This window comes from Haliotis cracherodii, unplaced genomic scaffold, assembly GCF_022045235.1.
Source record: "Haliotis cracherodii isolate W230 unplaced genomic scaffold, xgHalCrac1.p SCAF_12, whole genome shotgun sequence".
Classification (NCBI taxonomy): Eukaryota; Metazoa; Mollusca; class Gastropoda; order Lepetellida; family Haliotidae; genus Haliotis; species Haliotis cracherodii.
In genome coordinates, this window is record NW_027266267.1 from 5,490,732 (window position 1) to 5,516,690 (window position 25,959).

Consider the following 25,959-nt stretch of genomic DNA (forward strand, 5'->3'; position numbering starts at 1 on the left):
TTAGGTAGTATACTGCCTCCTAATCCTCAGCTCCTTTAGGTTGTATACTGCCTCCTAATCCTCAGCTCCTTTACGTAGTACACTGCCTCCTAATCCTCAGCCCCTATAGGTAGTATACTGCCTCCTAATCCTCAGCTCCTTTGGGTTGTATACTGCCTCCTAATCCTCAGCTCCTTTAGGTATTATACTGCCTCCTAATCCTCAGCTCCTTTAGATAGTATACTGCCTCCTAATCCTCAGGTCCTTTAGGTTGTAAACTGCCTCCTAATCCTCAGCTCCTTTAGGTATTATACTGCCTCCTAATCCTCAGCTCCTTTAGATAGTATACTGCCTCCTAATCCTCAGCTCCTTTAGATAGTATACTGCCTCCTAATCTTCAGGTCCTTTAGGTTGTATACTGCCTCCTAATCCTCAGCTCCTTTAGGTATTATACTGCCTCCTAATCCTCAGCTCCTTTAGGTATTATACTGCCTCCTAATCCTCAGGTCCTTTAGGTTGTATACTGCCTCCTAATCTTCAGCCCCTTTATGTTGTATACTGCCTCCTAACTCACAGCTCCTTTAGGTAGTATACTGCCTCCTAATCCTCAGCTCCTTTAGGTATTATACTGCCTCCTAATCCTCAGCTCCTTTACGTAGTACACTGCCTCCTAATCCTCAGCCCCTATAGGTAGTATACTGCCTCCTAATCCTCAGCTCCTTTGGGTTGTATACTGCCTCCTAATCCTCAGCTCCTTTAGGTATTATACTGCCTCCTAATCCTCAGCTCCTTTAGATAGTATACTGCCTCCTAATCCTCAGGTCCTTTAGGTTGTAAACTGCCTCCTAATCCTCAGCTCCTTTAGGTATTATACTGCCTCCTAATCCTCAGCTCCTTTAGATAGTATATTGCCTCCTAATCCTCAGCTCCTTTAGATAGTATACTGCCTCCTAATCCTCAGCTCCTTTAGATAGTATACTGCCTCCTAATCCTCAGCTCCTTTAGGTAGTATACTGCCTCCTAATCCTCAGCCCCTTTAGGTTGTATACTGCCTCCTAATCCTCAGCTCCTTTAGGTATTATACTGCCTCCTAATCCTCAGCTCCTTTAGATAGTATACTGCCTCCTAATCCTCAGCCCCTTTAGGTTGTATACTGCCTCCTAATCCTCAGCTCCTTTAGGTTGTAAACTGCCTCCTAATCCTCAGCCCCTTTAGGTAGTATACTGCCTTCTAATCCTCAGCCCCTTTAGGTAGTATACTGCCTCCTAATCCTCAGCCCTTTAGGTTGTATACTGCCTCCTAATCCTCAGCTCCTTTAGGTAGTATACTGCCTCCTAATCCTCAGCCCCTTTAGGTTGTATACTGCCTCCTAATCCTCAGGTCCTTTAGGTAGTATACTGCCTCCTAATCCTCAGCCCCTTTAGGTAGTATACTGCCTCCTAATCCTCAGCCCCTTTAGGTAGTATACTGCCTCCTAATCCTCAGCCCCTTTAGGTTGTATACTGCCTCCTAATCCTCAGGTCCTTTAGGTAGTATACTGCCTCCTAATCCTCAGCCCCTTTAGGTTGTATACTGCCTCCTAATCCTCAGGTCCTTTAGGTAGTATACTGCCTCCTAATCCTCAGCCCCTTTAGGTTGTATACTGCCTCCTAATCCTCAGCTCCTTTACGTAGTATACTGCCTCCTAATCCTCAGCCCCTTTAGGTTGTATACTGCCTCCTAATCCTCAGCTCCTTTAGGTATTATACTGCCTCCTAATCCTCAGCCCCTTTAGGTTGTATACTGCCTCCTAATCCTCAGCTCCTTTAGGTAGTATACTGCCTCCTAATCCTCAACCCCTTTAGGTTGTATACTGCCTCCTAATCCTCAGCCCCTTTAGGTAGTATACTGCCTCCTAATCCTCAGCCCCTTTAGGTTGTATACTGCCTCCTAATCCTCAGCTCCTTTAGGTAGTATACTGCCTCCTAATCCTCAGGTCCTTTAGGTAGTATACTGCCTTCTAATCCTCAGCTCCTTTAGGTAGTATACTGCCTCCTAATCCTCAGCTCCTTTAGGTAGTATACTGCCTCCTAATCCTCAGGTCCCTCAGGTAGTATACTGCCTCCTAATCCTCAGCGCCTTTACGTAGTATACTGCCTCCTAATCCTCAGCCCCTTTAGGTTGTATACTGCCTCCTAATCCTCAGCCCCTTTAGGTTGTATACTGCCTCCTAATCCTCAGCTCCTTTAGGTAGTATACTGCCTCCTAATCCTCAGCTCCTTTAGGTTGTATACTGCCTCCTAATCCTCAGCTCCTTTAGGTAGTATACTGCCTCCTAATCCTGAGCCCCTTTATGTAGTATACTGCCTCCTAATCCTCAGCCCCTTTAGGTAGTATACTGCCTCCTAATCCTCAGCTCCTTTAGGTTGTATACTGCCTCCTAATCCTCAGGTCCTTTAGGTTGTATACTGCCTCCTAATCCTCAGCCCCTTTAGGTTGTATACTGCCTCCTAATCCTCAGCCCCTTTAGGTTGTATACTGCCTCCTAATCCTCAGCCCCTTTAGGTTGTATACTGCCTCCTAATCCTGAGCCCCTTTATGTAGTATACTGCCTCCTAATCCTCAGCCCCTTTAGGTAGTATACTGCCTCCTAATCCTCAGCCCCTTTAGGTTGTATACTGCCTCCTAATCCTCAGGTCCTTTAGGTTGTATACTGCCTCCTAATCCTTAGCCCCTTTAGGTTGTATACTGCCTCCTAATCCTCAGCCCCTTTAGGTAGTATACTGCCTCCTAATCCTCAGCTCCTTTAGGTTGTATACTGCCTCCTAATCCTGAGCCCCTTTATGTAGTATACTGCCTCCTAATCCTCAGCCCCTTTAGGTAGTATACTGCCTCCTAATCCTCAGCCCCTTTAGGTTGTATACTGCCTCCTAATCCTCAGACGTGACAGCCAACTACAGTCTGATAGCAGGGATTGCAGGAGCAGTGGTCTTAATAGCTTTCGGCATCTTCATCACCATCGTCCTTCTTTGGAGGAATCGGAAGAGAGCCCAGCCAGGTAAACACACAATCTTATTATAGAATCCTTTCTTATCCTTGGGCACGGGTGGCTCAGTCGCCTTAGGCGCCGCAATTCGCCGTGCGGAGTTGCATCCCTTGGACACGTGAGAAATCTATGATTGTGGGCTCCAATCTCGGTTCGCCCCGATTATGTTTCTAGGTTTGTCAGCACCATACCCGTGCTCGTGGGTTTCACCGAAGTGGTAAACGTCTGAGACCTGCATCACTTCGGGCTTTCCTCCCAGTAAGCTGACACGCCGTGATATAACTGGAATACTGTTAAAAGCGGCGTTAAAATGTACAAAGGTCTATAAGTTCTACCACTTGTTCGAGTATCCGGCAGGATGAGGGTTAGGTGCAAGTGACTTAGCTTTCTGAAAGTGGCAATGTGTGAGATATTCATACTCACATATGTCAACCTAAATGTCGACCAATTCAAACAGACAACTGTATGGCCAAACACCTTGACAGTGTCTTTCAAGTAGGGGTGAGATGTACATATTCGGATAAATGCATCTCAGAAAAGCCTTAGGTGGAAGTCTTAGAGGATGAATGGGTAAGATCGCTGACGGACTGGGGATTAGGTGCCTCCCTCTGAGAGTGTGAGTTCGAATCCCAGACGGGACTCAACCAAAACCAGTACTAGAATGTGTATTTTCCGAAAAAAAAAGGATTGCCCAAATATAACGACTGCTACCTTGACAGTAGTATATTAACTATGTATTTGAACAGTAATTGTTCACCGTTAACGTTGTAGCGTCAAACTGACGACCAGAGACAACCAGAATCAATTATTTTGGGTTGTCAAATATACATAGATGCAGGCTTGTTCACAGTGTTTATACGCTTGTATTGAATTTCAGGTACCCCGGGTGATAAACGGTTCGTATACACCAAATACAGTAAACTACGGTTATAACGAACTCAAAATGACTACTAATTTTAGTTCGTTATAACCGTAGTTCGATATAAGTACATATACAGTATGACTACAGCAAGTAGTCGGGACCAAAAAGCAAGTTCGTTATTACCGTTAGTTCGTTATAAGCGTGTTCGTTATAACCGTAGTTTACTGTACCTGTAAAAGCACTTTTTGAAAGCTTGACTAAATCATCCATTTTGAGAAGAGCCTGGAGCTATGCCCTCATCACTAGATTCTGTAATCAATACATATGCATGTTACGTGCCCCGTGAAGATCCAGGTTAGAATAGGTCCTCAGCAAACCATGCTTGCCGTAAAAGGCGACTAACGGGATCGGGTGGTCAGGCTCGCTGACTTGGTTGATGAATGTCATCGATCCCAACTGCGTGGATCGATGCTCATTATATTAATCACTGGATTGTCTGGTCCAGACTCGATTATTTACAGATCGCCGTCATATAGCTGGAATATTGCTGAGTGCGGCGTTAAACAACAAACCAACCAACCAAACAATATGTATGTTACGTGTACACATGACTTTTTTAAAGGAATATATATATTCATGAAGCTTAAATTAAGGTGTCTGCATCTATTGTCACTGATATTCATACGTACAATGATCAGCTGGTCGAATTGGAATAAGCGATCCCACACCTAAATTTATAAAATATATAAAACACTTCTTTTTCAGTGATCAGGATCAGCCCTTTTCAAACATGCTTACAATGTACTGTTTATCTACAAAGAACAAACAGTCTTTTAACTGACGTATTACTGAGTGCAGTGTTAAACAACAAATACACACACACACACACACACACACACACACACACGCGTGCGCGCTCAAAGAGAAAAACAGTGTTTTGAGTTATGTGTTTCTAGGAGTTCACAAGTGATGAAGTAAGAAATCTGATAAAGAAACATAGGTATTTAAAAACAATAATCCATTAACTGCTTCTTTTCCAAGTTGACTTTTGTAAGGATTTCAATTTCAATTTATCGTTTTATTTATCTTTAGGTTTACATCAATAAATCAACAAACTCATTGTTACAAAATGCCTTTTCAGTGCAATGCTTTTTTTACAGGCAGGTGCACGGAATCGAGGAAATAGGTAAAGTGTTTCTTACTCTGTTGTTTAATTGTGGAAAAACATGTTTGTCCCTTGAATCAAGTGCATCTTGAAAGTCCAACTAATAGGTCTTGTTGATACTCGGGTAGTAACATTGTCATGTCACCAGCATAACGTCGCTCATCGAAACTGAGGGAAATAGCTACATGCGATATATTTATCAATTTGTTCGAAAAGCAGTTATATATAGATGAAGGAATAACCGACAGACAGACAGACAGACAGACAGACAGACAAATGTATTCAGTACTTAATGCCACCAGCCAATAATACAATGGAAATATACTGTATATATATTTGCATGCTGAGTAGATTTAATAATGATTTACCGTTCAACACTATGTTTCCGTTCGAATGTTCATGACTTGGGAGAGAAATTTACCTAAGCGTTTTATAATTTGTTCGTTTTCAGCTGACATAAGTCTTATAAAATTCTCAATAGAGGGAGGGGTAACGAGACGCTTGGGAAAAGAGTTTCTTCTTGCTCTAGAATACTGGTCACAAATCATAAGAACATGGAATTCATCTTCAACATGGTTATGTCCCTTCGAAAAACAGAAAGTGCAGACACGTTCATCATATGGGATGTGGAATAACTATATATGGTTAACATATCCATAAACATAAAATGTATTAAAGATAACTTATGTGTATAATATGCATACATTGGAATAATCTCCCATTATAGTTCCATTAATTTATTCGGATTTTACAAGTCATATAGAAGTAACATACTGTGCATCAAAATAGTCCTATTTGCTGCAATGGCCGGGGTTGGATTAGATGCCTAACGGTCTGTGCTTGTCATAAGAGTCGGGATTTTTATTGTGAGTACATATTCCATAGTTTGGTTGCACTCTGCTGGTTTTCGTTGGAAGCCCTGGTGACATAGGTGCATGCGGTGAGGTGATATGGGGTTTAACGTCACATTCAAGATCATTGCACCTATATTGCGATGTGTGTGTGTGTTTTTGTAGGGGAATGGTTTTGTCATTGTTTGTGTCCGTGCATATATATGCGTGTGTGTGTGTGTGCGCGTGCGTGCGTGTGTGTGCGTCCTTGTGTGTTTGTACGTACGTGCGTGTGTGCGTGCGTGCGTGTGTGTGTGTGTGTGCGTCCGTGCGTGCGTGTGTGTCTTGTGCCGCAGTAAGTGGTGAGTGAATGTAAGATCGTTTTTGAAGGTGATTTCGTGAAACTGATTGAAGGATTCTATGTGGAAGTAGGACCACTTTCTAGGCAAGAGAGTGCTCACAATGAAAAATGTCAACAGAAAGATCTGCTGATTAAGAAACTTACTTTTCCTCTGTTTCTAGTTATGGAGGACAATGTGTTGTATGAAACGTCTGGCGACCTGCAGCGCTCCCTGGTGGTGGACCACAGTGACCTGTACACCGACATCAACAAGGTGAAGACAGCGAACAGTAAGCATACCTGAGGGTGTTACAATGGCCAGGCATGAGTTCATTTCGAACTGAATTTCCCATTTGGGATCTCTGTTAACGCAGACATCACAGAGATGATCCACGATCACGTGTCCATTCCATGTTCATTCAAATTTCACTCTCTGTTCATTCCGCGTCCATTCCATGTTCATTCAAATTTCACTCTCTCTTCATTCCGTGTCCATTCCATGTTCATTCAAATTTCACTCTCCGTTCATTCCGTGTCCATTCCAAGTTCATTCAAATTTCACTCTCTGTTCATTCCGTGTCCATTCCATGTTCATTCAAATTTCACTCTCCGTTCATTCCGTGTCCATTCCATGTTCATTCAAATTTCACTCTCCGTTCATTCCGTGTCCATTCCATGTTCATCCAAAGATTTACAAATGGTGCTTAATGAGAACTGTATACACTGGTAAACGCTTATTGTGATATCTATGTATGTGGAATATTAACAGAAAGAATTTAAATTAAATTAGACAATTCTGGGTTCATTACATATCTCTGTTGAAAATACCGGAGGTATGAAGGCAGGCTGGCTCCTGAATGTCTTTGGGTCAGAAGTGAGCTTATTTTGTCAGTGGTATGATTTCGTCAGTGGTATGATTTTGTCGGTGGTATGATTTTGTCGGTGGTACGATTTCTTCAGGGGTATAATTTTGTCAGTGGTATGATTTTGTCGGGGATATAATTTTGTCAGTGTAATGATTTTGTCGGTGGTATAATTTTGTCAGTGGTATGATTTTGTCAGTGGTATGATTTTGTCGGTGGTATGATTTTGTCAGTGGTACGATTTCTTCAGGGGTATAATTTTGTCAGTGGTATGATTTATTCATTGGTATGATTTTGTCGGTGGTATGATTTTGTAGGTGGTATGATTTTGTCAGTGGTATAATTTTGTCAGTGGTATGATTTTGTCAGTGGTATGATTTTGTCGGTGGTATGATTTTGTCAGTGGTACGATTTCTTCAGGGGTATAATTTTGTCAGTGGTATGATTTATTCATTGGTATGATTTTGTCGGTGGTATGATTTTGTAGGTGGTATGATTTTGTCAGTGGTATAATTTTGTCAGTGGTATGATTTTGTCATTGGTATGATTTTGTCAGTGTAATGATTTTGTCATTGGTATGATTTTGTCAGTGTAATGATTTTGTGAGTGGTATAATTTTGTCAGTGGTATGATTTTGTCAGTGGTATGATTTTGTCAGTGGTATGATTTTGTCAGTGGTACGATTTCTTCAGGGGTATAATTTTGTCATTGGTATGATTTTGTCATTGGTATGATTTTGTCATTGGTATGATTTTGTCAGTGTAATGATTTTGTGAGTGGTATGATGTTGTGAGTGGTATAATTTTGTCAGTGGTATGATTTTGTCAGTGGTATGATTTGTCGGTTGTATGTTTTTGTCAGTGGTACGATTTCTTTAGTGGTATAATTTTGTCAGTGGTATGATTTTGTCATTGGTATGATTTTGTCATTGGTATGATTTTGTCATTGTAATGATTTTGTGAGTGGTATTATTTTGTCATTGGTATAATTTTGTGAGTGGTATGATTTTGTCAGTGGTATGATTTGTCGGTGGTATGATTTTGTCAGTGGTACGATTTCTTTAGTGGTATAATTTTGTCATTGGTATGATTTTGTCATTGGTATGATTTTGTCATTGGTATGATTTTGTCATTGGTATGATTTTGTCAGTGTAATGTTTTTGTGAATGGTATGATTTTGTCAGTGGTATAATTTTGTCAGTGGTATGATTTTGTGAGTGATATGATTTTGTCAGTGGTACGATTTTGTGAGTGGTATGATTTTGTGAGTGGTATGATTTTCTGCACAGATGCAATAGATGAAATGTATGCCAAACCACAGAAGGAGAAGAGAACAGACAAGATTGAAGAGAATAATCGTAAGATTAATAATTATGTCATTCCAATGGTTGTAGCCAGTCTTAACAAAAACAATGGTCAGAAATATGTCGGAATTTTGTCATTAGGGAACAAAATGAAAAAAATTTTGATCTTTTGTAGTTGTATGATTCTCAACTCCAAACTCCGAGTTAGAATATGTTAGTGCATGTTTCAGTCAGAAATATCTGGCTGACAAAGGTTCGGGTGCTGAGACTTGAGTGCGTGTCCTCGCACCCGGACCGTGTGGACCATTGCCGATGTTTGACTGCCGACCTCACATATTTCTCACATATAACAGTGACGTAAAGCAGCATTACTTCATGTAATGTATTATACAGGCGGGGACATCTACGCCCAACCTCAGAAGGATGCCAAGAAAAAGAAAACTACCGAGAAACAAGAAGGTGAGAATATTGAGTTTTGTCTCTGTTAAGTGTCTCTTATCAATATAGTCTCGATAAAATCTAGCCTAATCCGCACATACGTGTGTCATTACTAATAAAATTGTCCCTACTAGAAAGACCTATTTGTTGAGTTTTTTCGTTTTACTCATAAATCCGAACGATGCACATGGTTTATTTCCGTACTGTCAAGCTATAGTTTAAGACAAGTTAATACTTGCCCTGTGTGAGATTGTGACAATAATAATTTCAGTTGACAGAATGACAAAGTGACGTTTGTCTGCCTTGGTCTGATCATACGCATTTGTTTGATCCAATGCTATACAATTGCTCCAGATCCTGCAGCGGACATCTATGCCATGCCTCAGAAGGAGAAGAAGAAAGGAAAGCCTAAAGGTCATCTGATGGAGAAGAATGGTAAATTGTCTTATATTGAGCGTTTTCGTGATCGTAGAAGGGAGAGAAAGAAATTATAAAGGAGTCCAAGTCAAGTCTAGAATGATTTGGCAAACTCTCGATAGCTTCAGCTCCTGCAATTAAGGTTTGTTCTCGGCTCCATTTGGATTTCTTTATTTTATTTTGTAGATATATATTTTTAAATAAAATAATTTTATTTCTGGGACTAAATGTCAGCCCAACTCCTAATAACAAGGCGTGAGTCTCATTAGTTGGTATTCGATTTGGAGCTTCCTGTACATTTCAACTGATTTAACGTGGTAATGTTCTTGTAGTATGTAAGGGGCAGTCGGGTAGCCTAGTGGTTAAAGCGTTCGCTCGTCACGCCGAAGAGCCGGGTTCGATTCCCAACATGGGTACAATGTGTGAAGCCTATTTCTAGTGTCCCCCTGCCGTGATATTGCTGGAATATTGCTAAAAGCGGCGTAAAACCATACTCAATCAATGTAGTATGTGATGTCAAACTGTTATAAAGGCATCGTATTCTGTTTTATCTCAAATATGGTTTTAACGGCGTATTTCTTATTTGTGATTGTGACACATTTTGTATTGGGATATACAGTTTTTGGTATATTTTATTTCAACTGTTATAACGCGGTAAAGGGGAATATAGATTTCAGATGGTTTTGTGTTCGTATTTACGGCGTATGGAGTTGCAGTGGCGTTTCAAATCATCCTTGGTATTTGGAATATAGAACCCAAACGTATGTTCGGACTATTTAGGATGTATGCATATTGTGTGGGGAACAGAATAGGTTGGATCAGGTGCAGTGGTGGTAGAAATAATACTGTATCAGTAAACTACGTTTATAACGAAAACGCTTATTACGAAGTGACGGATATATCGAACATTTTTTTGTCCCAGCCATTCGCTGTTTACACGCTGTGTATAAGCTTATAACGAACTACGGTTATATCGAGCTAAAATCAGTAGTCCCTTTGAGTTCGTTATAACCGTAGTTTATGTATTTGGAACATAGAATCCCACATGTTAATCTGAATATGTATGCGTTTTGTATAGTGAAGATCATGGGTTGGGTGAGGTGTAGTTGTGGTACGATACTGGGTTTTTGGCAATATTTGACATTCTAAAATAATAACAAATTGGGAAATGTTTTTCTATCTGGTCTTTTAGCGAGTCGGTTTGTCTGTGGTTTGTCTCTGTCAAGAGTTGTTCGTTGCTGAGTCCATTCTCGTAGAAAGCAGCCCAATTCTGATAATACAGTTGCATAACATGTCTACATGCTATATATGCATAGAATATATGCATCGCTAGTGAAACATGAATATTTTGTCTCGCGCTTCGAGGTTTGTTTCATATCACGCTAATAATAAGGTTGTTTTTTTATTTTCGTTTCCTGGCACAATTCCAGGGCTGTACAGACTGTTTCCTCAGCGTGACGAGCCACTGCTTTTTCCACTTGGCTACTAGGCTACGCATTATGATATAGAAAGCTAATACATCCGTTACTATTCTTGTTAGCTGACGCCACGCCCCCCGACCAGGACCCCGATGCCTTGTACGCGAACACAGGAGCTTGGACGCAATAAACAGAGAAGGGTGGTCTCCCTTGTCCTTGTACAGAGAAGGGTGGTCTCCCTTGTCCTTGCACAGAAAAAGGGTGGTCTCCCTTGTCATTGTACAGAGAAGGGTGGTCTCCCTTGTCCTTGCACAGAAAAAGGGTGGTCTCCCTTGTCATTGTACAGAGAAGGGTGGTCTCCCTTGTCCTTGCACAGAGAAGGGTGGTCTCCCTTGTCCTTGTACAGATAAGGGTGGTCTCCCTTGTCCTTGCACAGATAAGGGTGGTCTCCCTTGTCCTTGCACAAAGAAGGGTGGTCTCCCTTGTCCTTGCACAGAGAAGGTTGTTCCTTTGGATGACGACATCTACGCACAGGTCCCTGTGCATATTGTAAAGTAGACGAACAAAAGTGAATTACTTTCCTGTCAATAATAATCATCAGAAGAAGAAGAGTAAGATGATTTTGAGCTTTCTCCCGATCCGGACCCCTCTTGCGTAAATGATCCCGCTGATCATCTGTTGGATATTTTGCTTGTCATTTTATGATGAAATCTGTGATTTCACAATTTAGAAACGGAAGCCATTTAGGCAATTTCACCAATCATTTCGACAGAAGCGACTTGATAATTTAAATGACATTATTTCTGTCACTGTGTATGCTGCATACGGTTTTTAAAAAAAGGAACCAACAAGGTTTCCAAATAAAACTAACTGAAACAAGGAAAGGTATATTCTGGATAGAAATTTGCTTGTAACTATGTTCCTCGGGGCAATCAATGTCAAAACGTCAAAAATAAATTTGGATAAAGTGAAAAACAAAGTAAAGGACAAAAAGAGAAAATTCTAAATCAAACTCTTGATTCCTTGAGGGCATATTGAATATTTGGACTGAGAGGAAAGGAAAGTGAGAGGAAAAGAACAATGAAGGACCCTGAGTTGCTGATGAGCCTAACCAGCCTGACGGTGCCAGGATCACTGGAACCCTCTTTGCTGGCTTTATCAATTAAATCTGTAAAATATAATCCTATTAGTAATATATTTTTTACACGCTTTTCCTTGCTGGATATTATGCTCAAAGCGCAGAATGTATTTCTCATATAATTGCTAGGTTTCTCGCCACTTACAAAGTGTTCATTTCGATAAAAGTTACCTATCACCCTATTACTGTTATCAGATCCCGATATCAATATTTTATTAATTTGTATCCCGGAGGGATATTTCCAACTCTGTATTTCGACGATTTTACTTCCATTGCAAACAGAAGTCAAAGCAGCTATTATTATCTGCTATTTGTATTGCGTCGGTTTCGTATGAAAATGGTGTTTTATTAGTTTTATCTGGGCTCCTACCAACTGTACTCTTGAGTTAAATGCACTGCCCAATGCACTTCTTTCTGTACAAGAAAATCTGATTAAAACAATGAATTGTATGCCTTTTTAGCTATTAGAATCCACTCTCTTTCAAAATATACACAAGGGGTGAAATATGTCTCAAACTCCCCAACCCAATCCCGTCTAACGTGTATTTCAGTTGAAAATTCGATGCACTTATACGGTCTAACGATCTTAGTATGGAGTTGCACCCATGAAGATCCGGGGTAGAATCTTCAGCAATCCATGCTTGTCATAAGAGGCGACTAACGGGATCGCGTGGTCAGGCTTTCTGCCTTGGTTTATGCATGTCATTGTATCGCAATTGCGTGGATCGATGTTGATGGCACCAATCACTGGATTATCTGGTCTAGACTCGATTATTTACAGATCGCCATCACATAGCTTGAATATTGCCGAGAACGGCGTTAAACAACACACAAACAAACAAACAAACAAGCAAACAGTATGAATTTGACATCGCAACGGCAACATTAACTCCAATCCTTACCTCCTTAGCCTCTACTATACGATGTTACCTGATAGTTGTTTCTCACAGGAATCCATACCGAGATGACGTCACAAACATATTCCTAATTACTTAACGATCCGACGTGCACAGGCAAATGGATTGGATGTCGTGCTGCCATAACAGCATCATATACTGTTTCATCCCATATACAGTTTGACGGCATATTTGTTATTTCACCGTGATTATGACGCATTTTGTGTTGCGATATTCAGTTTCGTTAATTTCTTGACTTAAATGACTTTTTTATTTTTTATCCTTTAGTAATTATTTTCCTTTGAATGTAGAACATTTTCTCGTCACGATCTGGCTGAAATATTGCCGATGTGTTGATAAATATTAACTCAAACACTCGCTAATTATTATACTAACTGCGCCCTGTATCCTGTTGTGTCCGTTTGTCAGTTTCTTATAAAATAACATTAAGTTAAACTATGTATAAAGTGTGTAATTATGTAAATATCGAAATGTTGTGATTTTCATGATGTGTATAACCTTAAATTTGACATCTAGATGTATATGTGATTGTTAAATTTAACGATGGAACTTCAGATTTTGACTGAACTAAGATTTAAAATTGAAATATGTCAGTGAATTCTCATTCGTTGTCAATACCTTCATATCAGCTATGATAATCCCTGTTATTATTGTTGATCTCATATTGTTATAAGGTTTAAAATGCATCTCAAAAACATTAGAAAATGGTAACAAATAAAACCATTATAGCTGCAATGAGGAGTTGCATTAGATATAGTTTGTGACAGAACTTTTAGTTTGAAAGGAATCAATCGATAAAAGACATTTCATATTTATCACAAGTGTATTCTTGCCATTTCATGTTTATCATTAGATTGGTTCAAGCTGCAGGTTATCGCCCATTAGTTGATGAAACAAGTAGAGAAGCAAACTATATTTCATTCGTAGCATCCGGAGTCACACAATCAATAGAGAGATGAGCAATCTGGCACGTAGGCTTCCGTATTTTTCGGATTATGACACACATGAGTTCATGGTCAGATCAAACTTTTAACGCATCAAAATGAGTTACTGTGACATGTGACAAAGACAGGCCAGGCCCGAACACTATAAAATGATACTTGATGACCAGGAAGAACGGCATTACATATAGAAACTGTAGTATGCTCGCACTTGACGCCTGAAAGCAGTTACGACAACATTGTGCTTTTACATTCCGCTGGCTGTAGTATTTCAGATCTTGTTAAGAATATTACATTTAGCTTCGCTAGTTTCTTCAGCAGCTTACATGTTACATATTACTGCGGCATTTCAGGGTACTTCAGGGTATTTCAGGGTATTTCAGGGTACTTCATGGTATTTCAGGGTATTTCAGGGTACTTCATGGTATTTCAGGGGGCTAGCACTAACACACACGCACACACACACGCACGCACACATCACGCACACACACATGCACACACATATACGCACGCACATTCGCACACACACGCGCACACACACGCACGCACACGCACACACACACACACACTATATCTGAGCTATAATCTTGGTCACACACACAAACACACACGCGCGGGCACACACATGCACACACACATGCACGCACGCACATGAACATATACGCACGCACATTCGCATACACACGCGCACACACACGAACACGCACACACACGCATACACACACTATATCTGAGCTATAATCTTGGTCACACACAAACACACACGCGCGGGCACACACACACACACATGCACACACACGCGAACGCACGCACGCACATGCACACACATATACGCACGCACATGCGCACACACACGCACGCGCACACACACACGCACACACACACTATATCTGAGCTATAATCTTGGTCGTGACGTTGAATCTCATTTCACTTCACTTCACTACAGCACCTTATTACTGGAGAGCGTCTGAGACATACGAGTCACCCTACTTTTAGCTGACACTGAAATACCTCTCAAATCAGAGTTGAAACCAACTCCGACTTCCATTAGTAGGTTTATGTCTTGCATACTTTGGGTATTGTATATGTGTTGTTAATGAATATTTTATAATTTTTTTAAACTTAATCTTATCTTTTTGTAATAAAGCATTTTGTTACTTATTATGTGACTTATTCCTTTCATACAGTGAGTGAGTGAGTATGGTTTTACGCCGCTTTTAACAATATTCCAGCAATATCACGGCGGGGGACACCAGAAATGGGCTTCACACATTGTACCAATGTCGGGAATCGAACCCGGGTCTTCGGCGTGACGAGCGAACGCTTTAACCACTGGGCTACCCGACCGCCCCCCTTCATACAGACCTGATCGCCTAGAATTAGCATCGTTCAATATGGCAATGTCCTTGCATTGATGCTAGTGTCCGTGATAACAAAACTGTTTATTCCAAAGTTACATATCGTTATTACTTGATTGATACATACGAGAACGCTAAAGTGGGCAAGTGGATAGAGGGTCCGCCCGGTGGTTCGATTCCCTCCCACAGCACAAGGCGTTAGAATACGGTACTTGTTGTCACCCTGCATCGTGGGCGGCATTAAGGTTGGTTGGTTGCTTGCTTTGTTTTTTAACGCCGCAATCATCAATATTCCAGCTATATGACGGCGGTCTGTAAATAATCTAGTCTGGACCAGACAATCCAGTGATTGACATCATGAGCATCGATCCAAGCAATATGCATCAACCAAGTCAGCGAGTCTGACCACCCAATCCCGTTAGTCGCCTTTTACGACAAGCATAGTCGCCTTTTACGGCAAGCATGGGTTGCTGAGGACCTGTTCTACCCCCGGTCCGGTAGCCTAGTGGTTAAAGCGTTCGCTCGTCACGCCGAAGACCCGGGTTCGATTCCCGACATGGGTACAATGTGTGAAGCCCATTTCTGGTGTCCCCCGCCGTGATATTGCTGGAATATTGCTAAAAGTGGTGTATCAAAAGTACATGTTTATCACATCTGAAATGTTTAACGTCACAAACACAATGCGATCTAGTTACAAACTAGACATGACTCCATCCTTCCCTGTCGGTTCTGAAACAGGATACCATCGCCATATCACAATATCACGACGTCACCAGATCACAATAGGGATGTAAAATGTCTGTTGGTGTCAACGCATTTCTCAGAAACGGGAGACGTTTGCAGAGATATTAAAAAACTACAAATCAAGTTGACAATCGTCAGAAACTAAAAACAGGATAGGATTTGTAGAAAATGACATATTGTATTTAAAAATGTACGCATTGTTTGATAGGCATTACTTGGAAGTTGACGGATGACAAGGTAGACACAATTTTATGGATGACAACTTCTGTAATACTGTGAAAAGCGACGTTTCGGTATAGATCCTTATACAGTTGTCAAGCAAGACTGAATGAGTACTTACTTACTTACTTTGGAGATTTAACGTGCGCTTTCCGACTGATGCGTATTTCGCACACAGGCCCGGCCAGGCCATTTAATGTGTTTCCGAAAGTGGCGAAAGTGGTCTGTGCAACCCACGAGGGGGCTTTAGGGGTTGCTTACATAGAATTTGGGAATTTTGAGATTTGGAATAGATGCCGATGGGGTTGGGGAGGAGAACTAAGGGAGCTGGGTATGGTGTATGTTTGTTTGTTTATGTGATTTTGATTTGGTAGGTTATTGTGTTTTTAGATGCGTTTTATTAGTTCCGTTTTGATTAAGAATACGCCTAAGGCCTTGAAGTTTTCTAGTTTATTTTGTGGGTTTAGTATTACTTCTAGAGTGAGAGCCTTGTTTAGATTGAGGGTGGTTTGTAATGCGGTTCGATGTGTTAGGTAGTGTGTGCAGTGGATGAGGGATATAGTACAGAATATATATTGTAGGTGGAGGATTAACAGTAACAACAATTGCATACATGAGTGGGATAATATTGGTAGGTGTTGACAACACTAGCATGATGCTGTCACAACACGATGGACAGAGAACACATACGTGGAGGCCAGTAGGGACATGAAGCCAACAAACAGGATAAGTGATTATTGTTTGATGAGTTCATAGTAGGCGGATGGGACGAAATAGCCTTGATCTCTGTTGATTGATGGCTTGTGGCGGCGAATGTGGACAGCTTCTGTTAATTTTCTTTTAGTGAAATCATGGAGGTTGTTGGCGAGGATTTGGACGTTGTGATTGGGACAGCTGCTGAGATGGTCCGAGATGGCTGACTTGCTGTCGGATTTAATGGTGGAGGTTTTGTGCTCTTTCATTGTGATGTTGATTGGGCGGGATGTTTCACCTACGTAAGATTGTCCACAGTTGCAGTCAATTTTGTAAACTACACCTTTAGGCTCTTAGGGTTTGGTTGTGTTACTGCCGTGGCCAGTGAGCAGTGATATGAACAGGAGTAAGCTGTGGCTTACTGTCTGAGACATTCACTCCCTCAAAGGTCGGACGAGTTCAGGACCGTGTTTTCTGTATTGTTTGTTATATTTAATAACCCCGTCTATATCAAAATGGCCTGTAAATAATCGATCTATATCAGTGTGGCCTGTAAATAATCCATCTATATCAGTGTGACCTGTAAATAATCCATCTATATCATAGTGGCCTGTAAATAATCCATCCATATCACAGTGTCCTGTAAATAATCCATCTATATCCCAATTGCCTGTAAATAATCCATCTATATCAGAGTGGCCTGTAAATAATCCATCTATATCACAGTGGCTTGTAAATAATCCATCTATATCAGAGATGCCGGTAATTAATCCATCTATATCAGAATATCAGAATGGCCTGTAAATAATCCATTTGTATTGTAGTGACCTATAAATAATCCATCTATATCACATTGAGTTGTAAATAACCAATCTGTATCACAGTGGCCTGTAAATAATCCATCTATATAACAATGGCCTGTAAATAATCCATCTATATCACAGAGGCCTGTAAATAATCCATCTGTGTCACAGTCGCCGGTAAATAATCCATCTGTACCACAGTGGCCGGTAAATAATCACTCTGTATCACAGTGGCCGGTAAATAATCCATCTATATAACAGTGGCCGGTAAATAATCACTCTGTATCACAGTGGCCGGTAAATAATCACTCTGTATCACAGTGGCCGGTAAATAATCACTCTGTATCACAGTGGCCGGTAAATAATCCATCTATATCACAGTGGCCGGTAAATAATCCATCTGTATCACAGTGGCCGGTAAATAATCCATCTGTATCATAGTGGCCGGTAAATAATCCATCTGTATCACAGTGGCCGGTAAATAATCCATCTATATAATAGTGGCCTAGTGGAAGGTAATACTGTAATCAATCGTTTAAGTTCGTGGAAATGTAAATTATATAATCTTACATGGATTGAATCACACATTAAAAATACAATAAAGAAAGCCATGAACACACAATGCCATTTAGAACTTGGTCAAATGTAACAAATGTTATATTTGGGATAACACTTTCTTTGTAAAGTACAGATTCTGATAGTCTCGGTGGCTGAGTGGGTTAGATGGGTGACTTAATGTACTGTCGATTAGGTACCTCACTCTGGTAGTGTGGGTTCGAATCCCGAGCGTGTCTCAACTCCAAAATGTTGGTTGGTTGGTTTGTGGTTTAACGCCGCACTCGGCAATATTCCAGCTAAATAATCGAATCTGGACCAGACACACCAGTGATTGATATCATGAGCATTAGTCCACGCAATTGGGAAACGATGACATGCATCAACCAAGTCAGCGAGCCAGGCCACCCGATCCTCAGAAACGTACAAGAATCTGTACTTTACAGTGTTGTCCCTAACATAATTTATGTTATAAAAATAATAAAAGATCTGCTGGACACAGATATATAATACTGCTCATTGATAATATATTTGTAAAAATTGGAGGTAAATGTTAAGACATTTAGGCAAGAAGTAGGCACCCCGATGGACCCGTGGTGTGCTCCCCTTCTTGCTGATCTTAATGCGTGTGAGTTTCTGGTTGGATTGAAGTCAAAACAAGACAATTGGACCAAGATGTTTTACTTAGGCTTCAGATATATGGATTATTTGATATCGTTCTATGATAGACAAATAGCCAAGTCCCTTCCGCTGATTTCCCCACCTGACCTAGGCGTGAATGATCATGTGAAACCGCGCACCTGCGTTTATTGTCAGTGATATTTTGGTACCTATCCTTAAAGCATGCTGCAACACAAGAGTCGTGAATAAGATATTAATAATTGATATTGTCAGTGACTTGTGGCATTCATCACATTTCATAATTTCCGTGTATTCTGAAAATGAACTTTTATTGTTTATATGAATATATGTGAAGACAAACATGCAACACGTTGCACTTAGTAGCAAGTGAGGTGAGGTGAAATTGGGTTTATCGTCGCGTCCAAGATTATTGCACTTATGTACGTGTGTGTGTTTGTGTGGATGCTTGTACTAGTTCGGACTGATGTCGATTTAAAGCGCTCGCTCACTGAGATACCATGCCGCAGTTTAACATGAATACCCCACTCAGACACAGTATACTGACTCCGAGCCGACCAGTCCTTGTTTTAGCCCCTTAATGCCGAGCGCCAGACAGGGTAACAACAAGTACCATCTTTTACCGTCTTTTGGTATGACGCGACCGGGGATCGAACCCCGGACCTTCCGCTCTCCGGGCGGGCGCTCTACCACTAGACAAGGGAGGCGGTCCCTAGTTGCAAATGGCTTGCTCTAAATGTAATGATGTCAGATGTATTAATGTAAGGCAGAATGTTGTCTAATCAAACGAAAAGTATGTACCTTCTGAAGTTCTGAGTGAAAGGAAAATATTGTGTGAAAGGAATCAACAGTTTCCGTTCGACAGACCTGATATGATCCAGGCCCGATTTCAAACCATCACTATAACAAGAGGTCGCTTCAAGGCGGATATCCCGAGCAGTGTGTCTGAATTTGAAGTAGGAAGTAAATTGAAAAGGAGGATGTTCTAACCTAACGGTGGTTTAGAATAGCGCTGACGCCTCAAGGAATATATTTCCTGTCAGCTCTGTTCCAGTTAACACACGTCAGTGACAATCAGTCGAATGCTACAGCCATCGCCATGGCAGACATGTGGGCCCTGAAACATCCGTTGTTTCTACTCTTGTGGGCTCGGGGTGTTCTTTGTGAGTATATTTGTATATTTTTCATGTTTGGTGCTGCCGGTGTCCGTGAGGTTTGGGTTCGATTCCCGGCCGCGTCATACCAAAAGACGTGAAATAATGACATGTTGATACGCTCTGCATTTTAGGGACAAAAGAAGGACTGTGTCTTTACTGTGTCTATGCTGTGTCTATGCTGTGTCTATGCTGTGTCTGTACTGTCTGTACTGTCTATACTGTGTCTGAGTGGTGTATTCATGTAAAACTGCGGCATGGTATCTCTACGGGCTTGCACTGCACTCACACACACATACACACACACTCACATACAAACATATACTCACTTACACACACAAATACACACACACACACTCACATACAAACATACTCACACACAAATACACACACTCACACACAAACAAACATATACTCACTACACACAAATACACACACTCACATAAACACACACTCACACTCACATACACACATGCTGAAACACACAAATACACACACTCACATTGACACTCACATATATCCACTTGCACACATAAATACACACACACAAACAAACAGACACGAACTCTCACACAAACGCGCTCCCACTACCTCACACACACTCACTCACACACTCACATACTCACACACTCTCACACATACTCACACACTCTCACACATACTCACACACTCTCACTCCCACACACAGACACACGACGTTAAATCCCTTTACACCTCAATTTACATCATTCTATGTGTGTATAGATGTGTATCTTGCATTCTTTGCAAGTATCGATATTTCATGCATCCTCTGTGAATATATTTGGATATTATTGTAAGTATTTTGTATATCATGCAGTCGTGGTATGTGTACAATTGAAATCAGTGTAATATCACTGGAAGCTGAGGGTCCTGCCCCTGGTGGCATAGAGCCAGCTGAAGAGTTGAACTTAGGCTTGTAGAACTACCGATGAGTCAGTGAGTGAGTGAGTGAGTGAGTGAGTGATTGACGCCGCTTTTAGCAATATTCCAGCAATATCACGGCGGGGGAAACCAAAAATGGGCTTCACACATTTTACCCATTTTACCCATGTCGGGAATCGAACCCGGGTCTTTGGCGTGACGAGCGAACGCTTTAACCACTGGGCTACCCGACTGCCCCTACCGATAAGTGGTGAGGTGGGGTGAAATTCGGGGTTAACCTTGCGTCCACATGGCAAATATCTACATGAACTAGATAATCGCGCTCAAAGTTCCAAAAACATTTTACAATGCATGAATAAGGTAGCAAACATAGGTGAGATATATCAAAACAATTCATGATAAAAGGTATGTGATTAAACCACTAGCTTTAGCGAATAAATCTACGGTTCGCCAATTCTCTAACAATGAATGCAAATACACCGGACAAAGACGACCGCCGGACTTTGCCGAATGGTGGTGGAAGACGGACAAGTGAGAGAGAGAGAGAGAGAGAGAGAGAGAGAGAGAGAGAGAGAGAGAGAGAGAGAGAGAGAGAGAAAGAGAGAGAGAGAGAGAGAGAGAGAGAGAGAGAGAGACAGAGACTGAGAGAGAGAGAGAGAGAGAGAGGGGGGGGGGGGGTAGAATCCCTCAGAAAATAATGTTTGATTTTACATATGTCTTGCATTTAAAATACAGTCAAGATACATTTACATGTGTTCAACCATACTGTATAATAATTTAAGTCCCAGTATACAATTGTAAGTCTCCATGTGTTTTCAATAGCAACTGGAATATATATGATATATGGCGGAAATATACGTGAATCATTACGCTACAAGATGACAATTCTCTTAGCTATGACCGTTTGCGCTTAGACGGAACCCAGTCGCAAAAATGGCCACGAGAGGGGCACGAGTCGCTATTCGGCTTGTCCCGAAATAACACGAGGTGGTCCCGAATGAAGCGGCATGGGCACTAGACAGTAACAATACGGGAATGTTATGGTGTGGGGCGGTATCACACATTACAGGCGCAAAGATCTGATAATTGTGCACTGAGAAAAAAGTCTAGAGAATTCTACAAACTTCACTAGTCACAGCGGCCAGAAGTTAGTAAACAACGAATTTACTTTCCTGTCTGGTAGATTGCACGAATATGCTGAAGATTAGTGAATATCACTTATCGAATTAGTATAAGCCACTACACAAACCACACTGGAAACACATACAAGACATGTTTAGGAATGTGTTTCAATCCTAAACCGTAGAAACATTTGGTGTATTCTATATAAACACGTTCAGGGCCTAGATACATGAAATGAGCAATCACATCACAGCCTAAACTCCACCTCCACGCAACATCCCCATAATTATAAACAAAAATATTTAGAATTGAAATAAATTTAAACAGGTTTAGAAAACAAACATGTTAAATAAAGTGCACACCATCAGGCTTTAAGTCGAATATGGATGAGATTATCTCCGACGGAAGGAATACGGACATTGGCCCGGCCCCTGATATGTCCCAAAGAGAGCAACTGTGGGATGTGCACGCCAGAGACCTAGCACCCACCAACGCCTGGGGTGGCTCTTCAGGCGTAATAGTGGGCAGACCAAGAGAATTTATTGATGTCAACTTCTTAATTATGAGGAACACAGCGTTTCGGAGTATATGCTTACCCTTGTTTGCCAAGTGTCCATTACCAATCACTGATCTATACAACTTAAGCGTTGGTTTCCATTGTCTATTGCTAAGCAGCTATCAGTGCCAATCATACTTTGGCTTCCTTTGTTAGCTTGTACCCTTTGTTAGTTTCAACCTTTTGTTATCTTCTTTATTTTGTTGTGAGGTGAGGTGAAATTGGGTTTAACGTCGCGTCCAAGATTATTACACTTATATAGCGACGTGCATGTACATGTGTGTGTGGTTACTTGTACTAGTCCGGACTGATGCCGATTTATAGTGCTAGCTCACTGAGATACAATGCGGCAGTTTAACATGAATACCCCACTCAGACACAGTGTACTGACTCCGAACCGACCAGTCCTTGTTTTAGCCCTTTAATGACGAGCACCAGACAGGGTAACAACAAGTACCATCTTTTAACGTCTTTTGGTATGACGCGGCCGGGGATCGAAGCTCGGACCTTCCGCTCTACCACTATACCACGGAGGCGGTCCTAATTTTGTTGTCCTTACATGTACATACACTGAAAGTCAAAAGAAACGTCATGTGGATGTATCATATAAATATCTTTATTTTCAAATGCTTTTATATGTAAGTAAAGACATCGGAGAAACTCAATGTTTGACCCACATGAAATTAACAGTCTAGGGAATGTTTTAACAAATTGTGAATTTGGGGAGGCACCAGAAGACATCACAGCTGGGGGAGTCAAAATCAGTACCTGGTATGGCCACCACGGGCGTTGACTACAGCCACACATCTCCTGTACATGGAGTGGACTAGCCTGTTGATGAAGGCCATTGGGATATGTGCCCATATCCTCAGGAATGCTACATGCATTTCTGCTGCAGTTGTCGGCCTTGGGGCGTACGTCGTTGAGTCGGCGTTGGATCTCATCCCACAAGTGTTCAGTGGGATTCAAATCCGGACTGAGGGCAGGCCAAGGCATCATTTTGATGTTGTGCTGCTGGAGGAAATCCCTGGTGACTCTGGCATTGTGGGAATGGGCGTTGTCTTGCTGAAATGTGTTTTTAATGACGGGCCAAAAAAAGGCACGATATGGGGTCTGAGGACTTGGTCAATGTAGCGGAGAGCTGTGATGCCATTACCCCTGCCTGGACCAATATTCTAAAAGACCACGGGTCCCACTCTCTGGTCCAGTCCGATTCCACCCCAAACCATGATACTTGGGCCGCCCCACGGGTCTCGTTCCATAACACAAGCATCAGCATAACGTTCGCCCCTCCTTCACCAGACCCTGACTCTGCCATCTTCCGCTGAAACACAGCAGCGACTTTCATCAGTGAAGATGATTCTTCTCCATTGCTGTTGACACCAATTTTGATGCTGCCTGGCCCATTGCAGACGGGCCTGTCGGTGACGATCTCTCAGGATCGGTACACGAGCAGGACGGTGGCACGAGATGTTGTTGGCAGTTAGGCGACGTCGGACTGATGGAACGCTGGTGGTTGCCAATGGTTTGTCAAGCTGTTTCAGTGGCCATTTGGAATCGGTTCTGCAGATGTTGGCGTATCATGAACTGATCTTGTCTGGGAGTAGTGACTCTAGGACGACCACTACACGGTCCGTCGTCGGTGGTGTTGGTGGTGTTGGTGGTGTTGTGGCGATGTTGCAAACGATATATCGTTGACTTTGAATGCATTTGCAACGACCTGTGCACTCTGGCCTACTTGCAATCTTACGATCTCTTGTTGTCTCTCATTTCCTGATAATCTTGGCATGGCTGATGAATCGAAATAACGAAAGCCAGCTTAGCAGTTTTGGGTGTCTTTTATACATATACTATCCACGATATACACGTGCATCATGTTTTTGACAAGACTTTATCGCAACTGAGTCCCATGGTACTTTTGTAGGCTGCGTTTGGGCAAATCACTCCATTTTAAACTCAATTGTAAAATGGACTTTAAGGCAACAAAATGAAGCAGTAGAACGTTCAATGAGTAGATTGACCACAGAACATGTGACTGCCAGTGTCTGTTAAGTTTTATCAGTATTTACAGAAGTGACGTTTCTTTCGCCTTTCAGTATATATATGATCTCTGCCCCATGTCATTCATCACCTGATAGAGGAGTGAGGATGTACTCCGAAACGTTGTGTTTCTCATGATAAAGAAATTGACATCCATATATCCTCTTCCTCCTTATGTGTATCACTTCTAAATGCCTTTCGGGGTGGTCGGGTAGCCTAGTGGTTAAAGCGTTCGCTCGTCACGCCGAAGACCCAGGTTCGATTCCCGACATGGGTACAATGTGTGAAGCCCATTTCTGGTGTCCCCCGCCGTGATATTGCTGGAATATTGCTAAAAGCGGTGTAAAACCATACTCACTCACTCACTCTAAATGCCTTTCAAAGAACAATACCCATGCTAATCAACATTATGCCATCAAGGTGTCGTGCATGTATCACCCAACATGGTGGACCACCAGATATTGATCTACACGCCCGAAACTAATTTAATAGTCATTAGTAATCATTACACTATCATTTCATCTGTTCCTTATTTATGTCGGTAGATTATTTGATCGCAACCACTTTTATATTACTCTACTAACAATATTATATTAAGGAACAGACATATTGGATAATCTGTTTTCATAATCGAAACAACGTGTTTGCACGATTAAAATGTATGATTCAAATCTATTGTCTTATTTTTCTAGGTGGATCCATAAACATGAAGAGCTCTGGAGAGTATTCCGTCCTGGGGAGTGAGTTCACGTTTACCTGCGAGGTTGTCAATGCCAGTGTCACGGGGTTATTTACATTCATGAGACGTGATAACTCTTCATTTCAACCTGTCTGCCGTGTAACAGTAAGCACAGGGCAACAGATAACGGAGAATAACACGTTCCTATGTTCAGATGAAGGCGGACAACGACACACGTACACTTTGACCATCAGGAATGTTTCTCGGGAAGATTCTACTGATTGGCAGTGCCAGGGAGGAGGGATGAGTAGCAACACGGTTACCGTGGATGTGCGATGTAAGTATGGCAAATACAGGTACTGCTGCATCATCTGAATTTAGTTTTCTCTGGTTACAATAGGCCCGGTGACATTTGCTGTGAGAGGAGACTTCATAGGTCGGGTGGTCAAGCAAGGTCACTTTGAAGATTGCGTGTCGTTGGTATCGTACACGACGGAGCGATTCGCTGCTCATAATATCAATCACTTAATTGTCAAGTCCAGACGCGATTATTTACAGACCGCCGTCAATATTGCTAACAACGATGTTGAACGTCAGACAACTATTTTACATAAAATATAACTGTATTTACAGTCAAGTGTACATTTTGAGGGCAGTGACAAAGTTGTTTATTTCACAAGTGTATGCTATCCGTAGCTCTCCCTAAAACCACAATTCCGTGTTGTATGTCTCTCATTCGGTCTGTTCCACATACACGTCCAGGTCATCTTCACGAGGCAAGGGTGTTAACTGACTGTAAAAGTCAAGTTTCCATCCTTGCCGAACTGGGCTGTCATCAGATTCCACCTCTCATTCCGC

The 25,959-nt window shown here is 41.6% G+C and overlaps 1 protein-coding gene across 4 annotated transcripts in view; it reads left to right on the plus strand.

Annotated features, from left to right (window-relative positions):
* The window catches only part of LOC139458146 (hemicentin-1-like), an 83,127-nt gene that overhangs the window by 28,197 nt on the left and 28,971 nt on the right, over window positions 1-25,959 (plus strand). For 3 of the 4 annotated variants that reach the window (XM_071239460.1, XM_071239461.1, XM_071239464.1), the window contains exons 8-15: window positions 2,900-3,016; window positions 3,882-3,900; window positions 5,027-5,052; window positions 6,384-6,491; window positions 8,353-8,421; window positions 8,761-8,826; window positions 9,160-9,240; window positions 25,115-25,438. In XM_071239460.1, the coding sequence (XP_071095561.1) occupies window positions 2,900-3,016; window positions 3,882-3,900; window positions 5,027-5,052; window positions 6,384-6,491; window positions 8,353-8,421; window positions 8,761-8,826; window positions 9,160-9,240; window positions 25,115-25,438 (810 nt within the window). The remainder of the gene's footprint in view (window positions 1-2,899; window positions 3,017-3,881; window positions 3,901-5,026; window positions 5,053-6,383; window positions 6,492-8,352; window positions 8,422-8,760; window positions 8,827-9,159; window positions 9,241-25,114; window positions 25,439-25,959) is intronic. The other variant, XM_071239462.1, reaches the window with a different exon arrangement.